The 20,234-nt window shown below is 41.5% G+C and overlaps 1 protein-coding gene across 1 annotated transcript; it reads right to left on the reverse strand.

Annotated features, from left to right (window-relative positions):
* Positions 1–5,673: 5,673 nt before the first annotated feature.
* Positions 5,674–15,679, reverse strand: LOC135709951 (uncharacterized). Its single transcript, XM_065232400.1, has one exon. The coding sequence runs from the start codon at positions 15,657–15,659 to the stop codon at positions 5,787–5,789; it is 9,873 nt and encodes a 3,290-aa protein (XP_065088472.1). The 5' UTR covers positions 15,660–15,679; the 3' UTR covers positions 5,674–5,786.
* Between the last annotated feature and the right edge of the window lie 4,555 nt (positions 15,680–20,234).

Raw genomic sequence — 20,234 nt, forward strand, 5'->3', positions numbered from 1 at the left:
GGCGGACCACTCAACCCTTGTGCCATCCATGATTACAGTACAAGAGGGAGTCGGTTTTAGTTTGGGTGATTGCCGATGGAGGAACATGATTGTTTGTGTTTTGGAAGCATTGATTTTGATTTTCCACGTGGTGGCATAATCAGCAAAGGCGTTAAGGCATCGTTGAAGTTTGTTCGTTATTTCGCGAGGCATCCTTCCTTTGACGGCTATTGCGGTATCATCTGCGAACAGGAAAAACACGCAACCGTCTCCAAGGGGAGGAATGTCGGAAGTGTAAATGCTGTAAAGCAAGGGTCCCAGCAGACTGCCTTGCGGGACTCCTGCTGGGATGGAAAACGTGTCGGAAAGACAACCATTCAACGATACCTTAAACGACCTTTGCTGGAGGTAGCTACGGGTGATTTTAACCAGATGTAATGGAAAGTTGAAGTTACAAAGCTTGTATACAAGCCCATTGTGCCAGACATTATCAAACGCTTTCTCAACGTCTAACAATGCCATGGCTGTGGACTTGGATACAGCTTTGTTACTTCGACGATTTTTCCCATGCTTGCATACGACTTATATAGGGCTGCGGAACATTATAAGCCACGTTATTATCAAGCAGGCTTGTTGGTTACTTGGGATTGGTCCCATTTTCTTTTCATCAATCGAAAATTTCATTTTCAGATATGTACTTTCCAAAATTAGAAATGTTGGTTCCTGTGACCCTGAGTTCAATATTTAATCATAATCTGCTACTCGAAGCAAGCAGAATAAAAATTCTTAATTTTCATTTGATAGCTTATAAAACTTATCCGGCTTTTAAACACACAATGAAGAACTAAAACTACAAGCAGGGTTGATTAAAAATTGCTCTGTTTTTGTTTTTCCTTGATTTGTTTTCAGTCGATGTTTTTTTTTCGTGCTAAGCACCAATGCTACCGACACCAGGGAGGCAGATCCCACACCTGGACCCTACCTATCGACATGAACCGGAGACCAACGACTTTACTTCCCTTCAGAGATGTTATGCCTCAGAACATCCCGGCAACGCCGACTGGGATTGAACCCAGGCCTGCTGGGGTGAGAGGTTATCACGCTTACCACTACACGACCGGCGCCCAAATTGCTCTGTTGTTAATAATTGTTCGCTTAGATCAAGAAACTTTATTTTTCCTTAAACAAATGATAACTTAGGACCAGAGTTCACACGCACAGAGTAGGTAAATTTCAACATTTGAAGAGTCTACATTATATCTTAACTCTTTACCATTCTTGCATTTACACAAAGACGATTACTTCAATATTCCATTCTTAGAAAGACGTTCATTTTAGCAATTGGATAAGTTTTTGGATTTGTACTTTTTGTCCACTCGATCTGTAGTTTCTTTTGACCTTCTGTCCTTCCAACATTCTGTCCTTTCCACTTTTTGTATTTTTTGAAAAGTGATGGTCTGATGTTTGATGTTTTAGACTTATTAAATTAATATCGCATATGGTAAGCGTGATTGCCTATCACCACAGAAGGCCTGGATTCAACCCCAGTCGGTCACCGGGATTTTCTGAAGCATAAAATCTCTGGGAAGTAAAGCCGTTGGTGCCCGGTTCATGAGTTCATGGGCCGATAGGTAGGGTCCAGGTGTGGGAGCTACCTTGCTGGCATCAGTAGCATTGGTACTCAGTACGGAAAACAAGATCGACGGAAAAACAAATCAAAGAAAAAAAAAATAGTATCTCTAGTGGCTATTCATGGTATTCATGATGATTAAGAAAGCATTCATTAGAAACAGTATACACACTTAGTTTTTTTCTACCGAGCTCGGCTGTGCAAATCTCGGCAAAAATAAGTTTCACTGAGATCTCAGCAAAGGTGACATTTGATTGCTAAGTCTCGGATAATGTTTATCAGAATCTCAGCAACAAATGAAAAACTAAGTGTATACTTTAAACTGGTCCTCCAGAGGCACTCGCTAACCCTGTAGGTATGCGCATAGAACTCGATTTATTCAACTTAATTGGTACGTTCATTTTTTGCACAGTAATCGAATTGGTTTGCAGTATTCAAAACAGTTATTCTGCATGAGTTGTCCAATTTAAATCTCAAACATATCCGATGTAGAGAAAAGTGTGAATTTGTGACAAGCAAATTAATATTTTCATTTCATTTCCCTTTATGTTCACAGAATCTCTTTAAAATCCTGGTGCAAATTCAAATCGCAACAAAATCTTTCAAATTTAGCACAGCTGTTGGGAGCCTCAATAAAAATCGAAAGAGCGATAAAGAGTAAGTATTTGTGACCCACCCTTATACTCAAGCACTCCAAATAGGATGACGGTCTTTCCCCACTTAACGAGTGACGGTATTACCGAAACAGAACATATTTTTCTAAATCATAATTAACAACATATTGTTGGAGTTGGTTGGAAATGCTAACATGAAGCTTTAGTGTGATGATTTATTAGCTAGAGAATGATCTTTAGAAGAATGTAGGTGGATAGTTCCGTTAGAGTACGGCAGTATGAAAATTGAATAGAAGTTGAAAATGATCGAAGGGCTCATTTTCAACTTCTATTCAATTTTCATACTGCCGTACTCTAACGGAACTATCCACCTACATTCTTCTAAAGATCATTCTCTAGCTAATAAATCATCACACTAAAGCTTCATGTTAGCATTTCCAACCAACTCTGAAAATCGTTAACTTCGCGTATGAAGTAACATAAAAAACACTTTGAACATATTGTTGGTCAAAATTATCTATAATCGCACAAGGATGACCTTAAAGGTTAAGATGACAATATGTTTGCAAAACAACAGGATTCCAATCTTTTAGTGCTGTCAAAACCTTAAAATCGGCTGGCAAAAAATAACATCCAGCAGCACACGATAGATGCTTGAGTATGTTTTGTTTATTTTCTTAGCATTTGACAGTTCATTGCGGGTTCAATGTGTCTCGAAATGAACTGAGTTTTATTTAGCTGCACTAAAACTCATTTCTACTAAAAGTGATGCCCACACTTCCCCTAAAATTTGAAAACTCATAGAAATTTCAGAGACGCAGAACTTCTGAAAACTTCAAAGGAAAATTTCAAAGGCATTCTGAGGATAATTTCATGAAGTTTGTGGGAAAAAACGAATTCGGAGCATAGTCCTTGGACATTTTGGAATACTTAGGTGGTGAGGAAGATGCTAAAAGAAGGAATACAATTAAATCTGAGAATAATTAGATCTTCAAAGGAACTCCATGAGAGTTTCGGGAGAATACAAATATTAAGTTCTTAAACTTACCTGAACTTGTGCTAACTATCATAGATATTGTCTAAAGTTTCAGCGATTCGCTAAAGTTCTTGAAACTTCTATAAAATTTATGTAATTTCTCTAATGTTAACGGAATTGCTCTTAGGTTCTCTGAGTTATCTAATATTCTCTAAAGTTTTACCAGTTCTCATGAAGCTTATTGTACTGCCCTGAATTTAATTGAGCTGTTTTAAACATATTTAAGCTTCCGTGAACTTCTGAACTTATGTGAAGACCTCAATAATATGTGTGTATCAACATACCCCTCTTTCAGAGATGAACCAGCCGACGACTGAAAGTCTCCTTAATAAAGAGAGATAAAAAAGATATACCCCACTAGGCAAGATGAAACAACATACACCATATTTGTATCCTAACGGCGCCGGTGGTGTAGTGGTAAGTGTGATTACCTCTCACCCCAGCAGGCCTGGGTTCAATCGCAGTCGGCGCCGCCGGGATGTTCTGAGGCATAACATCTCTGATCACGCCTTCCTTCGGATGGGAAGTAAAGCCGTTGGTCCCCGGTTCATGAGTTGATGGGTCGATAGGTAGGGTCCAGGTGTGGGAGCTGCCTTCCTGGCACGTCGGTACCATTGGTGCTCAGCACGGAGAACAAGATCGACGGAAAAAACAAACCAAAGGAAATATTTGTATCCTCATACAAAAGTGAGTTTTATGGATTAGTTTAGTTTAATACTTTTTCATGATAGGAGACGCTTTTACGAAACTTTTGGTGCAAACAACATCAGGTTTATGTTACTTTAAGATTTTTTCAACTTTAAAAAAAACCGTTTCAATTTGCCCCGGTGTGCTTTACCAGCTATAATTCCATCCGCAAGCAACGGTATCTCTCTGAAATCACGACATTTTAGGAGCTTTGCCGCAAGTTATTTTACTTGTCTTGTGCGGTTCTGAATTTTCTTACAAGCAACGTTCGGTCGATCAAACCAGGTAGGCACTTATCTTATTTCCTTTCAAAGGTAAGGGAGCAGATGAGTGTGCTGGTTGAAAGATCATAAGAGGACCATATTGCTCAATCTCAGGCAACAAAGGCTCTTTCGCAAAGGTGGACGCGCAGGAAGGCGAATTTTATGACAGGCAAATTTCACACAATGAATTTTACCATTTAGTTTTTTTTTTTTTTTTTTTTTTCTTTATTATAGAGATTTTTAGCCTGAGGCTAGTTCATCTCTTACCATTTAGTGTGTCAGAGTACCATTTCGAGTTGGCAAACCGATTGTAACACTGGAAATCTTGGACGGTGGTTACATTCAATTATTCCTAATGTTTCTTCGAGAGCGTGGTTTAAAGGCTTGGACCTAAGTAGACTTATTGCCAACCACCACTCACTAGCTGCACATCTCTATACAATAAACCTCGTGGACAGCAACAACTGTCGGTTTGGAAATGGTTACGGTGACATCGATCATGCAGTTTGCCAATGTACGGATAATGATGCCGCCAGAGAGCGACTTTTAAATACCCTCGAGTCCCAAGGAAGACAACCCTATGTTCCTATCAGAGACGTGTTGGCAACCCTCGATCTCTGCTATATGCAGTCGATTTATGTGTTTCTGCAAATGTCTAGTATAAGAATTTAATTCAGCCGGCGCCGGTGGTGTAGTGGTAAGCGTGACTGCTTTCTAACACCCCGGTCTGGGTTCAATCCCAGCCGAGGTCGGTGGGATTTTTCTGAGGCATAAAAATCTCTGGTCACGTCTTCCTTCGGAAGGGAAGTAAAGCCGTTGGTCCCGGCCCATGTGTGTTGAATGGGTGCGATATCCTACGCAGGTGTGGAAACTGCCTTCCTGCACATTCGATTTCCGTCAATGGATGGCAATCGATGTCCGTCGGTGATTGGCACTAGATTGCGGAACAGAGACCGACGTTAAATAAAGGAAAGAAGAAGAAGAATTTAATTCCTTTATCTTTTGTTTCTCGTTATTAGTTTTTGTTTGTCTTGTCTCCACGACTTCATTTACATTCATTTGCCTCTAACTTTTTTCATCAACAGCATTCCGCAAAATGATGTATAAAACTTTTGTAGGTTTTGTTATTAGCTACAATTTTGGTTATTAAGTCAAATCCGTATCTCTTATGCATGACAAAGCAGAGCAAACAGAAGCCACTACTGTTTTTCAGTCAATGTATTTTACATTCACTGAAAAACAGTAACAAGTTCTGCCCGCTCTAGTTCATGATGTATAAGAGATACGGATTTGACTTAATAACCTAAATTGTAGCTAATAACAAAACCTACAAAAGTTTTATACATCATTTTGCGGAATGCTGTTGATGAAAAAAGTCAGAGGCAAATGAATGTAAATGAATGCACGAAATGAATGCAAATAATTTTCCATGCCTGGTCAAATGTATTGTAAATATTCGAAGGAAGTATTTCGGTAAAAAATTACACCGCCAAGAGCAGTTTTAAAACATGATTGTATCATTTTATTTTGTAACCAAAACTTCAAGCATGATTTCGGTCATCTGTAATTAAACACAGTTATTGCAGCATCTTTCCTCCGTCATGAGCCAACAGATCAATTTCGTGCATCAAACATTGAATTGTTGGCGGCTGCAAAATATTCAACTCTTGTATCTTTGATTTAAAATTAACCAAATGGCCATCCATTCTAGAACTGCGAAGTTCAAAGTCTTCCAAAATATCTTCCTGCAACGCTGCGATCCTTTCCTTGAAAGCAACGTACGTCCGAAAGTCCCTTCTCGGAGCATCTAAAAATTCCACAATGTCTTCGTTTAATTCTTCAAGCGCCTTCTCTGCCCACGTAACTGTCTTAGTTACTTCCTTCATTCTATCGAATCCATCTAGGCTCACTACCAGCATTTCTGCTTCATCTCTTCGAACCGTTAGAGTTCGGTTCAGGTCACTACCGAAAACGCTTCGAACGCATCTGACAATACTTCTTACTGCAGTAGGCATGACGCGAGCCAACAGAACCCACCCATCCAGAAAATCAAACATCTTCGGCCGGTCGTAAGCAGTGAACAGCAATGAAGATTTCTCGCCTTCGCAGGATACACTCGGTATGTGGTAGTGACTAAGCGGATAACAAGTGTGGTATACATCTTCCGCGATTCCATCGTACGAGTGTTTGAAATGAATTAATATCTTTGACCTGTGACCATAGCAGTGAACGAAGGATTTTGCACTTCTGGCATCGTACAATTGGTAACAGTTGGGGATGGACAAAATTCTACCGGTGGATGAGTTTGTTGGGATGTAGTTTGTTATATCTGACCGTGAAGTTCCTGCTTGGTCCGGGATGATGAAACGGAAATTGATGAAATCCAATATGGAGCTAAACAGTTTGGATGCACCGGATGATAAGGCACTATATTCGGGGACTTCAATATTGTCAGGCATTTTGCGAACCATTGCCGTTTTTGCAGTTATATCGGCTGGCACCAATTCATTAACCAATTTGTCGGTGAAAGATCCTATTGTGTTTATTGCTTCGATGAACTCTATCATGATGCCAAACTCTGGAACTACATTATTCTCAATCGTTTGGGACATCCTTAACGAAGATATTACAGTGTACAGAAAAATGTTGAATGTAGTTTTTCCCACTGCATTGAAATTAGCAGAGTTTGCTTTCAAAAAGTACCGCGCTTCGGAAAGTTTTTTGGACCAGTCTGAACCCAAGTGTCTATTGTACGCCAGGAATGTATCGATTTCATCCATCCGGTCAAGGGCACTGGAAATTTTCTTAACCCACATTTTCACATCTTTCGGCAGGTTAGTGACAAAGGTGACAGTCGCCGTGGCTTGCATAGCTCCGTCGAACATTGACATGTACAATCCCGGTTTTGAGAAATCCCACTTGGAAGGATCGAATTCTCCATTCTGTTGTATCACTCCAAACATATAGACAAATCCTGTTGTCAAAACTAATTTGCCACCGATGAATAATCCTTTGCCAACATAAGTGGAAATTCCATTGTACGAACTCACTAGAGTGTTTGGATTATTCAGAACAGAAACGCTAGTGGAAATGCCCTGGAAGAATGCATTCCAAGTGACCGGTGATTTCATATCCCATTCTGCAGGATTCCAATTGCTGTTCGCTGCAGCCATCGAAAGATAAGTGAATCCTATTCCACTTCCAATCACAATGCTCACTGAGGTACTAACGCTGAGTCCTAATGTAGTAGTGAAATACGTCAAAGTTGAACCAATGCTGAAGGGCAGCGCAGCTCCGCTTAATGCACCACCAGTAATTGCCAACCATGTGTTGGGGCTTTTCCAATCCCATTCGGCAGGATTCCACGATCCATTTGCAGCTGCTGCGCCAAGATAAGCACCTACAATTGTCAATGCTATGGCAACTAATAGCATGAAAAATTGACCGTCAGGATCTACGAGAGTCACCGGGCTGTTACCAGCGTAAACGTATGGACTGGGATATTGATTTTTAGGGTCGATTTGATAGAAACGCCCAATTTCCGGATCATACAAACGGGTGTGATAGTTGTACAAGCCCGTTTCTTCATCCCACTCTTGTCCGGTGTACAGATAGGAAATGCCTCCATCCAGATCTTCTTCAGCCTTTCGAAAAGCAACACCGAAGGGTAGGTAGTCATAAGCAGCTTTAACTTCACCGTTTTTTATTACCAGCCTTGTGGAACCTTCATGATCGGTAAACACGCTGTAAAATTCATTGTTTCTAACGAATCCTACTAAGCCTCGATTGGAGTAGACATAGCTGGTTACTTGCATATCTGGTGATTTGTCTTTGGCGACGAACGTCAGCTGTAGATCGACCAGAACGTTTCTGTTCAAATCTCGAATGTAATACTTCTCCTTCCAAATATTGCCGTTTTTGTCCAAGACTTGCTTAAACGTTCTCTCTCCCCGAACATCGTAATCAAACTTCAATACCCGTCCATCGGCCATCTCAATTCTTGACGGTCTATTCAAAAGAGGATCATATTCGATTTTCTGTATGCCCTTGTGTTCGGCAACCGTTACACTTCCTTCGCTGTTGTGTTCCATTCGGTACGTCTTGTTGTTCGAGTCATCATCAATATCACTTTTCACCATCGTATGTATCTGATTGGTTCCTTCCTTATAAGTGAATAGATATCGATCGAATCCTCTGTTGAACAACCGATGATTTCCGTTTGCATCGAATCGGCAGGATAGTACATCACCGGGAGATTTTCCGAGTCGTGTTGCAAAGTGTTGATGAAGTACCTGGACGATTTGTGGAACGAACGAGGAATACGATCTAAGCATGTTCCTAAAAGTGGGATTAAGTGCATTTTGCGTTTTGTTCGAGTGTGCTCCAACGAAGTTGTGGGCTAGCAAATCTATCCAAGTTTTGCAACAGTCAATATTTCCAGCATTTTCAGTCCATTTGGCGCACTTTTGTGCAAAGTTTACGGGGGAAATGGTTTGCACTTTAGCAATCGCATTCAACAAGAGTGCTTGAATGTGCGATCCATTCGGTATGATATCGTTCAGCAATGAATTATTTCCTGGGGCACCTTCGCAAATTCCAGGATTGTAGCAGTTTCGAACGATGAAACCATTATCTATAAGGTTAGCCCAAATCTTCCTAGACGTGTCGCCATCAATTTCACGTATCTTCGAAGAAAAAGTTGTTTCTACAAGCGGTTTCCAGGATGCCTCTGATGACGATTGGAAATATTTGGCTTTGACCAGCTGTTCGTGGCTATCGTACTCATATGAATGACCATATTCCGTAGAAAACCCATTTGCGTGGAATACTTTACGAAGCTGTTTCGAGCGGCACGTCTGACCAACCGTGTCATCCAATATAGGGTAGAATGATTTCAACGGGTGGAAATGGTAATCAAAATAACCGTACAGCAGAAGTCTTGTCAAACAGTATTCGGCTTGTGTTTTGTTGATGTTCTCGATTTTACGCAACTGTAGTCTTGACAATGCTGGATTACTTCGCTGATGCCAACTGGCAGTGAAGGAAGTTTTCGAAATCAATCCTTCGAATATCATGGAATAAGCACTGCCATAGCCATCAGCTTCCAAGTAGCTCACTTTTTCCTCCAGAAAAGTGTCACTAATTCGCTTAAGATAACCTGGTTCGTTGTAATCGAACTCCCGTTTGTAAGCTGAGCTGGAACCGGGTTCGAACTGAATTTCTTGTACCAAGCCATCTGCATTGTACTGCAGTTTTGCAAATCGCACCGGATTTGTCAACGTCCCAATGCTGACCATATCTCCAGCGTTGTTATAGGAATACATCAATTTGAAATCGGTGCCGTTCACGTCAATCGGATAGCGGACCATGATCAGCTTATCATTCAGATATTCGTAATCAATGGAGTACGACGTGTTCAGCGCTGGAACAACATGCACTTTTTTCGTGATTTTATCATTGTTGTCGAAAACTAGACTCTCTATCATCTGCTTATCCTGGCTACGTCGCATCGATTGTTGCGATCTGTATCTTATGTTCGGTGAAGGATCAAACTCTCCGTAATAATATTCAACGTAGTTGGAGGATTTCGCTGACAATGTACTGTTGGCAGAGAAATTGGGAAAGTCTGCATGTTGGACATCAACTATGGCTTCTTTGACAATCTTCCCAGTAGCACCATAAAATAACAATACAGTTTTATCCGTCCTGTTTCCATCCGAGTGTACCAAGAATCTAACAACGTCATCATCGTATACAAATCTTTGGATGCCGGAATCAGGCGTTCTCTTACTTAACATCTGACCTTTATCATTGTAAGCATATCGATTGCCCCACTGCTGTTGTAACTGATTGTCTTCTGCCGTTTTGTCACCATTCCAGAATGCTTTTGTGCGATTGAATGTACCTGCCAATACGTGATACATCGGTGGTAATTCTAGGATTAGGTAGTCACCGTCGTACTCATACGTTGTCATTCGTCTGTCGGAATCATCAGTTTGAATGTAAAATGCTACCTTCTGATTCTTTGCGTTGCTGATCATAACATGACATGATATGTTCTGCCTAGTTTCAACTTGTTGCGTAAAACCGGCTTCTGAAGGGAACAGTACATCCAGAATTTTAATATTAGATTTTCTCGAGAGTTGTCTGAAATACTTCCGGTCTTTTGAGAACGTTTCACCCGGCATTGAAATAACCGCTTCCACTGTGGTAGGATTGTTTGCATAGTCCTTTCTGAAGTACGGATAACCCTTACAGTCCGGATTTAGTTGATCGACCAAACCTTCAAGCTTCGAAGATTTCACAGACGTGATGAAACATTGATGAAAGTCGAAAAGCAAATCACCACTCTTCTTGACCGTTGTCCACTTTGTGGTTATGATTGATCGATCGATTTCATCGTAGAGTACTTCTTTAATTCGTACGGAGTCCTCGTCTTGCATGAATAGCGTTTGCCTCGGCAATCCGAGACGATTGTAATATGTGATCTTTATTGACGGATCGTACAGTATTAGCATTTCACTGATTTTCACCGATCCTGCTACGTTAAGACCGACTTCGTTCAAATTGGGTATACTATGCGAAGCTTCATACATTAAAGTACCTTCAAACCATACCGCTTTATGTGATTTGGAAACAAACACAACGATTTCCCCGTAGTCTGGAACGTTACCTGTGGCACATATACTTTTAGAAGATCTGCATAGAGCGTCGACTTTGCTTTCGTTTACCACCAGTTGTATAGCAGCATCCTTGGTCTGTAGATTATACACGAATCGAACGACAAACATGTCGCATTTTGTAGATACATTTATTTTCAACAAATCCCCTTCAGCCTTCTTATGAATCAAATAACCGTTTACAGTTTCCCATGCAGCTCTGTTGATTGGATTCCAATTTTCCGAAAATGAATCATTGAAACGTTCTACCACTCCGTCTCGAGGTCTTATTTCCATTACATGCGGAAGTTTTTGGGAGGCCCTAATGTAATAAGTTTTTGAGTACGTTATAAAATCGGTTACTTTTCCTGATTCTGACACGAAAACTACTCGATTTCCATGTGGATCCAATAGATATTGCGTCACCAGTCCGTTGTTATGTAATACTGCGCTCACTGTACAGTATGACTGCCGATATATGTAAGCTTTGAAATCGACACTCATCGGTGAAAATCGAACGTGATCCACACGCAAGGTCATTTTATTGGTTGGTGTAATACTTAGGTTCGCAGTAACAGCATTCCGCAGATCCCGGGTTTTGATTTGCAGCTCAACGTAGTACCAATCGTCAACAATTTGTTGAATTATTCCCTTGCCAATCTCAACATCGCTGTCATCTCTATCCACCAGCGTAATCGTGGCAAGTTTGATTTCATCGCCTATTTTCTGAACTGTATCCGTGTTGATCCAACAAGATAAAATGTACGTTTCATTAGACATTTTCATGTGAACTGTTCCTTCGAAGCGATCATTTCCATTCTCCAATTGGAGGAAGCGGTTTCCATTCTCTATCACCAAACGGTCATTGTTAAATTTCCACCTTTGTTCTTTTTCAAAAAGCGTTCGTTCATATGTCTCAAATCCGTAGTACGAATATTCTCCATCGGTAACATTCATTGGACCTATGTCCACTATAGGCAAACGTCCAGACTTGTCGGTAATTACAGTGGTAGAGTTAGGTTTCTCATATTGGCCACCGATTTCTGGATCTATATTTTTAATGTAGCTACCTTCACTGTCGGATACGATACGGCTCAATTCTCTGGATACAGGATCATATCTATGTTCATACCAACCGAATTTGGTTGTATTTCCCCCAGGAACGATTCTGCTTTGGGTGAACACGTAGTCATTTGACAGAGCGTCCAGAACCATTTCGACGTGTTCGTAGGTGGTAATACGAATCTCGTTCGTGTTCAGCTCCAACGTTTGATTAGACAAAACTTCTCTAGTCGATTGCAGGAAACTGCTTACTGGTCGCAGCAAAACTGTCGCATTTCCTCTGTCGGTAGTAATTACTACTAGATTGTTACTTAATGCACTTAGCTTTTCATGTGCTTCTAGTTGTATGGTTTCATTCTTATCGAAAAGGTATATTCGAGGTGGATCTTCCTTGGACTGCGATGCAAAGTAATGGGGCCAAACCAGTTTTACCGAACTTGTATCTGCTGTTTGCGAGTCAAACAAAATCTGTTCATCGTTGATTATCTTGTACGTATCGTTGGCACTGGTGAGCTTCTTAAGTTTCAACTTATCACGCAGCGTCAAATCAACACCGATTTCTTGATTCTGTTGTCGCCAGTTGGTTCCATTGAAGGAAACTATTTTACCACCGGTTCTAATGCCATTTCGGTCAATCGAAACACCCAGGAGGAACACATCGAACGCAAAGGGATTGTCTTTAAGCATCTTCTTCTCAAACGCACCCCGGCGGTTACTGTATTTAACTATTGATTTTGCTGTTTCGATGATTCTATCCACATTTCGACCAGATTGAATATATGCTATTTCTTTTTGGAAGTCGCTTTCTATTTCAGTGATAGTAGGACCTTCACATGTCTTAATTTCTGTAGCATATTTGTTCCCTCTGAGTACATAACGAATAACGCATGTATCCCCGGCAGCAGACTTTGCCTCCAGACTCATATTTTTAACAGGACCAAGGTAAACCCTCCAATTGTCATCTTGAACAAGCTGATGATTCTTATCCAATCGATTAATTTTTAAGCGTATAATGAAGTTCCCCGATTTATCCACCTCCAAAGTTCGCAATATTATACAACTGTTGTAGAATTGGAGCATATCAAGTTTCAATACTCTTAAAAGATTCGTTCTCGTCTCTTCATCCAGCTGGAATCGATCCACAGTGTCGTGCATCAACTGTATTAGTCCAGGTATTTCGTACCTCCATTGAAAATGCTCATTTTTAACGGAATAACGCAAAATAAATTCCTTGTCGTCATACAGAAGAATACCACGATAAGTTGTATGAACGACAACGTTTTTCGGTACATTCTGTTTTTGTACAACTAGGGCGCCATTATCAATCACCTCAACAGTCTTCAGCACTTCATCATCCATAATAAACAACGAGTTCGTATTGGCCGTGACGATTGCATCCAGAGATAAATTGTACTCGGTGTGGTCCCATTCCTGGTTTTTAAACTGATAAAGGTTGGCAATTTTTTTAGTATTAAGTGACACAACGATTCCAAATAGATTTTCAAGTGTCACAACTTGGTAACTAATTAATGGATCCTCCGTAGATAATGTATCATTGAATGTTTTTGTAGTAAAAAGTCCTCCCAGTAAATCACGCACTTCTAGTAGAGCATAGCTTTTGTCGGGTCCTGTTTGTACGATGACGCTGTAATCTGGGCCATAGTGCACGCTGAAATCCTTGTCAATTAAGTTCAATTCTTTGCAATCCTTGCGATTTATTTCCACTGATTTATATCCCAGAGCTGATTTCAGTCCATTAGGGTAGACAATTGTCACCACTCTCTCAGATTTGTAATCATATTGAAACTCGAAAACCGTATGATCATCCTGTTTGATTTCCGTTAAATAGGTTTTAGATTCTTCTTTTGTTGCATACGCTAGATCTACGACCTGCTTATACGAACGTGTTTGAACCGTGAAGTTGCGCATTTGTCCTTTATCGTAATGGAACCTCACAGAAGCTCCCAGATCCGTGATAATATTTGCAAGATGCACATTATCGTCTTCAATCGTGTATGCATACTGCACGAAGCTGTTCGATGAGTCCTCTTCACGTATCAAGTACCAAGCAATGGGAAACTCCTTGACCTTATCATGCTCCATGTACTGCAACGCCTCCGAAGAATTGTACTTTCCAAAGATGTACCGCATTGCTTCTCTCTTGTTCTCCATTTCCCATCTCTCAAATTGCTTGAAGTACCTTAACACTAGCTGATTCTGAACTTCGAAGTAAATCACTTCATTCGTGGACAGTTCAAAGTGTGGAATCAACGCCATTTGATTGCTCTGCTTCATGATTGAATATCGAAAATTTTCCTCCAAAATACTTCCCCGCCGGTCGACGGTTATGTAGTCTAATGGAAAACACCATCCACGAGCAAGGAATCGATCTCCCTGTATGTCCCGATATTGAAAGGCTTTATGTACGCTGATTCCAAAAGGATTGTCTAATTGCACCAGTGGTATGGAAAGCTCTACCTTGCCCGTCAGTGAATTCACCGGTTGAAGTAACTCCGAAAGATCCAGCTGCTCGTGTAACCACCTTGTATAGTTAGCGGCAGGAGTTATCAGCGAAAGCTTTGGCTGAGCTTTTTTCTTGGGTACTTCTTCCGGAAATAGAACCATCGTATCGGTGTCATTACGAACATTCACCAACAAAAGTTTACTTTCATCATATAATATAACGCTCAGCATGTCATTCTCCTTTTTCGGCATGATAGTCTTCAATGCCATGAAACGCTGAACATTGTCAGCGCTCTTCAGCACTACATCATTCAGATAAAACTCGTTGTCATCTTCTGCCTTCTTGAATACTTGCAATCCAGATGGACCTGTAAACAGCAACTCCTCAGCCCCATCACCATCCATATCGTGAACAATTATAGAGTTCACGTAATCCGCATTCCAGTTACGAAACTCCGAAAACTTTGAGCTATAATACAATGACTTGTACGATTTTATGTCATTTCGAAAACGGTACACGTTCAATCCAACAGAGCTAAAATGTAGCATATCCTTATACTTAGCGTTGGAAAAATTTGCAAATGCAATCCGCTCAAATTTGGAATCTTCCGGAGGCTTCACAAAATCATACTTCACGATGCACTCGAATTTTTGCGATGCGTTAATGTTATAAATACGAAGCACATTCGCAGTCCTGAGCATAAACACGTCGTTACCAGCGTCAAAATTTGTAAGCACTTGAACGTCACTTCCCGGTAGCATCCACTCGGAAGGAAACTGAATACGCTTAACGGTCCAACCCGAATCTTTGTACGATATGAACTTCCATCCGCTTCCATCTTTAACCAAAGCCTCCAACAGCGCGTTCTTCTCGTAAAATTTTCCCAGTAACATTTCTTCACAGTCTCGTTCGTTAATATAGTTCACATATTCCATCCACTTGTCGTCAACTAAACGGTAGGTTTGAAAACTCCTCACATTCCTCACGGCAACCAATTCAGCTTTTGGCAAATACCATGGTCCAGGTATCATTTCCGTTTCAAATATGTTGTAATCCACTTTCAAAATGTCGAAATTCCTTTCCACTTCATCATACCGGAACGTCAACAAATGGTGATTGTACTTCATGACGAGTACAGAACCTCGAGAAGATCCTCCCGATGCATCGGCAACATCAACCGTTCCTTGTAATCCATCCAAAACCAACGAGGAATTCAGAAATTCCAAAACATTAATTTTCAACACTTTGGGCGCAGCGGTTTCCATTGTTTCTATTATTTGGTACTCAAAATCACAAACTTCTAGTTTACAACGCAGGAGTGGACCGCAGTTGGCGTCTTTATATAGGTGGATAAAATGTAGAAAATGGTTCAAGTGGAATCTCGTGCAACGGAACACATGTTTTAGATGCAAAAAGACAACAATGATAAATCTTTTGTGACTACTTGAAAAATTATCCTGTCAACATTGCACACTCTACAAACAGTTCTATCAACATTCAATGTGTATACTACCTCATTTTTTTAAAGCAGGCCATAACTGCACTACTCGCCCCATAAGTAACATCGATCTCAGCTGACTGCCGAGTGTGAATAAAAATTGATGATATATTGGCTGCTAGATGATTAAAATTTAATATTAAATGTTTGATAACTATGGCACTATGTATAATGTATTAAGGTGGTTCAATTGATCTATTTTGCTCCCTACAGGTTTTCTACTTTGGATTTATTAATGTGTTTCGCTGTGATACCCTTATTCTCGTAACCACTTCGAAACATGAGCACACGATACGTACCACAATGAAATTGTCACTCCACATTTGTTGTTGTAACGGCGCCGGTGGTGTAGTGGTAAGCGTGATTACCTCTCACCCCAGCAGGCCTGGTTTCAATCCCAGTCGGCGCCGCCGGGATGTTCTGAGGCATAACATCTCTGATCACGCCTTCCTTCGGATGGGAAGTAAAGCCGTTGGTCCCCGGTTCATGAGTTGATGGGTCGATAGGTAGGGTCCAGGTGTGGGAGCTGCCTTCCTGGCACGTCGGTACCATTGGTGCTCAGCACGGAAAACAAGATCGACGGAAAAAACAAACCAAAGGAAAAAAAAAATTGTTGTTGTAGCATACATGAAGTAGCATTTAAGGTGAAATTTGCCATTAATTTCTGAGATGTGTGTAATTGAAATTCGAAGTGGAAGTGCACTCGGAAAAAAATCCGTTCCCGAAAACGGGAACGGACCGTGAACTAAAAATCACGGCCAGCTATCCAGAACAAAATTTTCTCAAATATACACCGTGAACTATGGTTCACGGCTGTGGTTCACGAATATGGGAACTCTTTTTTTCCCGTGCATGTATAGCCTACGTGGTGGCCATTTGTGGACTCTACAAGGAATCACCTTAAATGCCCACTGGAACTTCACGCCGGCTCTCAACGTAGTGTTCTTTTAACCACTTTCACACTGTCACGTGACAGCAAAGTGACGTATACGTCACTATGGCCAATTTTCATATCCAGTACATAAAAAAATGAATTTGGACCATTTTACATCATAGGGAAGTTTTTTTTTTTATTAGAAACGTCACTTCCCAAGTAATTATCCAGTCCACTAATGCAAAAATGCAATAGGGGAAATGGCTCTATTGTTGGCCTATGGATTTAAGATTGGGCCCATCTTTAAAAATCTGGTATTTTTCAATTTTATCTAGATGAACGCGTCATTGGGACGGTACTAATGGATATTTTTGGTAGCTATTGAAAATTTAGTCGACTGCTGAATTTATGTATGGGCCCAAATTAGGAGCATTTAGGCCGACATTACATCCATTTCCCCTATAATGCTGATATAAGGCGAATATATAAATATAAATTTAAGTTTTGAACAACTCAACGGCATCGTTAAGCCAAGTTGCTGAAGGATCAGAGATACTCCCAGAAACGCGTTCAGCTTTGAGGCCTAAAGGCATTCCATCCAGCATACTCAAAATATGCTCAACACAGCTTTCCTCTCCGCTTTCAATGCTGTTCAATACAACAATGTGTATTTCCTTCTCTTTGGAAATCTTCGTTCACGTTCCCGATTTTCAAGAAAGGAGACAAGCGAAATGTGGAGAATTACCGAGGAATTACCTCACTTTGTGTCTGCTCATAATCATCAACGACGCTTTATTTGCCTGCTGTAGACACTACATTTCTCCTGATCAACATCATGGTTTCCACCTCAAACGTTCAGTATTAACAAACCTCGCTCCTTTCATTTCACTGTGCCTATGGAATATGGTGGCGGAGCACTGGTGGACATCGTATACACGGATCTCAAGACTGTTTTTGACCGGGTTGATCATGCCATTTTACTTGCCAAACTCGAAGCTCGCTGTCTCTCAAGGACTCACTCGTTGGTTTAAATCGTATGTTACCAATCGAGTGTGAAAATCGACTCTGATCAATCGGAATATTTTTCAAATAATCCAGGCGTTCCTCAAGGCAGCAGTTTGGGATCGAGTATGTTAAGAGGAAATTCGTTCGTTACGCTTTTCGCCACCTTCCATGGAGGAATGATCCAACGAACCTTCCACCCTACGGACGATTAACCAGACAGTTTTTGTAGCAAACTACTGATAAGCGAAATCGATTCTCCGGGGATTTTGGCTGATTTCTAAATCTATGCAACTGAACGAGTTCTACGATCGAGGAGTTTCCAGATACGGCGTTATTCGAAAAATGTTATTCCTCGGAAAATTCCGGCGGCACCGACTGGCATTGAACCCAGGCCTTTTGGGATGAGAGGCAATCACGCTTACCACTACACCACCGGCGCCGCAAACTTTCTATTTAATGTACATCAGATCAAATGTGCTACCTGTTTCCTTTTTTTGCTCCCGATCAACTCTGTGATGACGGCCTCGACTTGACTGATCCAAGGACAACTCCATGCCGTAGGACGAGATTAATTTTTATACTGAAGACCATATTATTATTATTATTATTATTATTAGGTTTTTTTTTATAATTGTTCCTTTTTTGTATACTTTTTGATTTTTTTTTTTTTTTTTTTTTTTTTTCTTTATTAGAGTGACTTTTAGCCACTGGCTGGTTCGTCACTTAAAAGGGATAGAGGGCTTCGGAGAGAGGCCCCCCTGACTGTAAAGGGTACAATTGTGTTGGACAGAGTTATAATAACGGAGTTAATTTTGTTGGCAGATATTCAGGTAACTTGCGGTGTGTCTAGTAGTTGGTCCTTGTCATAATCCATTGTCGTCGCGTGGTCTTGTGTCCGATTATTGTGGTGATTTTGCTTTTATGTGTAGTAGTTTTCCGTGTTCAGTTCCATTGTTGTCGCTGTGCGTAACTTTGTGCCATCATCCGTCCATTTTCGTGTCCTTATTCGTGCATCATCTTAATATAGTCGCTCGTCCGTTTTGAGTCAGTGGTTTTTGCCAATAGTAGTTCAATCCTTTGTCCGTTGTCGTTGCTTGGGTCCATATTGGGTCATATATCAAATTTGGTTGATCAATCCTGTCTCCCGCAGAAATGAGAAGAGCGCTGTGGTGCTAGAGGGGTCATGTCTCAGGGTGTCCCTGACGCTTGCTGAGATCCCGTATTGGGTGCGTGGTCCATAGTACTGGGGGCAGTTGCATAGGAAATGTTTCACTGTATGTGGTACATTGCAAGTCTCGCATTGCTTCCTAAAAGGACCTCCGCCTCCCATGTTATGAGAGGCTTTGGTATGACCGGTTCTCAGCCGCGATAAAATTACTTGAGATCGGTGTTCAGGCGGATCATCCCATCTTCTGGTATCCCCTTTAATTTTCCGGATAAACAGATCTTGAGATCGCAGCCATTGATTTGTCCAGCAATTCCATACTGTAGTCACGATCCACCGCTTGATGTCTTGAGCAGGGACCTTTTGGGTATAGAGGTTTGCCTGTCTTCCGGATGCCGCCAGATGATCCGCTTCCTCATTTCCTCTGATCCCGCAGTGTCCTGGGATCCAGATGAAAGTTGTTCCTTTGTGAGCGAGCTTCTGGATAGCCTGGATCCAAGGGTGCTTGGCTGTATCGGACTGAAGAGCTGTTAGTACGCTGGCTGAATCAGAGAATATGGCGACAGGTTTGTTGGTAGGCGAGGTGGCGGCTACTAGTATGGCGGCAGCTTCAGCAGAGAAAACGCTGCAAGGGTCCGGAAGTCGGTAGAAGGTGCATAGCTCCGGATCGGATATCCCAATGCCTACCCTTCCGCCTGTTCGAGATCCGTCAGTGTATCTTGCTAGGTGATTTGGGTACTTGGTTCGTTGTAGTTCGGCCACCGATCTCACTAGTGCGGGGGAGTTGGTTCCCGCCCGGAATCTGTTCTTTATCGCCAAGTCGATAGAAAGTCCGGGTGAGTTCCAACCCCTGGCTCCACACCAGTGGATCCTGGCTACCGGGGGGAGTTCCAGGTCGGCGACGTCCTTCAGGAGTTTGTTCGCCTCCATAAGGAGGGACACTCCATCACTTGTTCCAGTTGTCTTCTCTGCGAAGCCAACTGCCCTCTTGCAAACGGTAGCAACGATAAATTTGTCGAAGGGTAACCTTCCACTCTCCACACAAGCTGCAAGCCTGGGGGTGGAGGGGAGGAGACCTGATGTGATTCGAATGGCCTGATAATATACCGGGGACAGTTGGGAAATCATCCTGTCGGCAGCTAGGCAGGTCAGTTCTATACCGTATGTTAATCTTGAATCGACTACCGCTTTAGCCACGCGCATCCGGACAGCACGGTTGTTCGCTAGATGCCTCCTGGCTAATGTCCGCAGCAAGCCGATTCTTGTTTGGCAATTCCCTTTCACTTCGTTGAAATGGT

This window comes from Ochlerotatus camptorhynchus, unplaced genomic scaffold (assembly GCF_037179485.1).
Source record: "Ochlerotatus camptorhynchus isolate MF236.1 unplaced genomic scaffold, CSIRO-AGI_Acam_v1.1 ptg000367l, whole genome shotgun sequence".
NCBI lineage: Eukaryota > Metazoa > Arthropoda > Insecta > Diptera > Culicidae > Ochlerotatus > Ochlerotatus camptorhynchus.

Bases quoted from the DNA above. Each gene is read 5' to 3' on its own strand.
- LOC135709951 (XM_065232400.1), bottom strand. From the start codon at position 15,659: ATGGAAACCGCTGCGCCCAAAGTGTTGAAAATTAATGTTTTGGAATTT.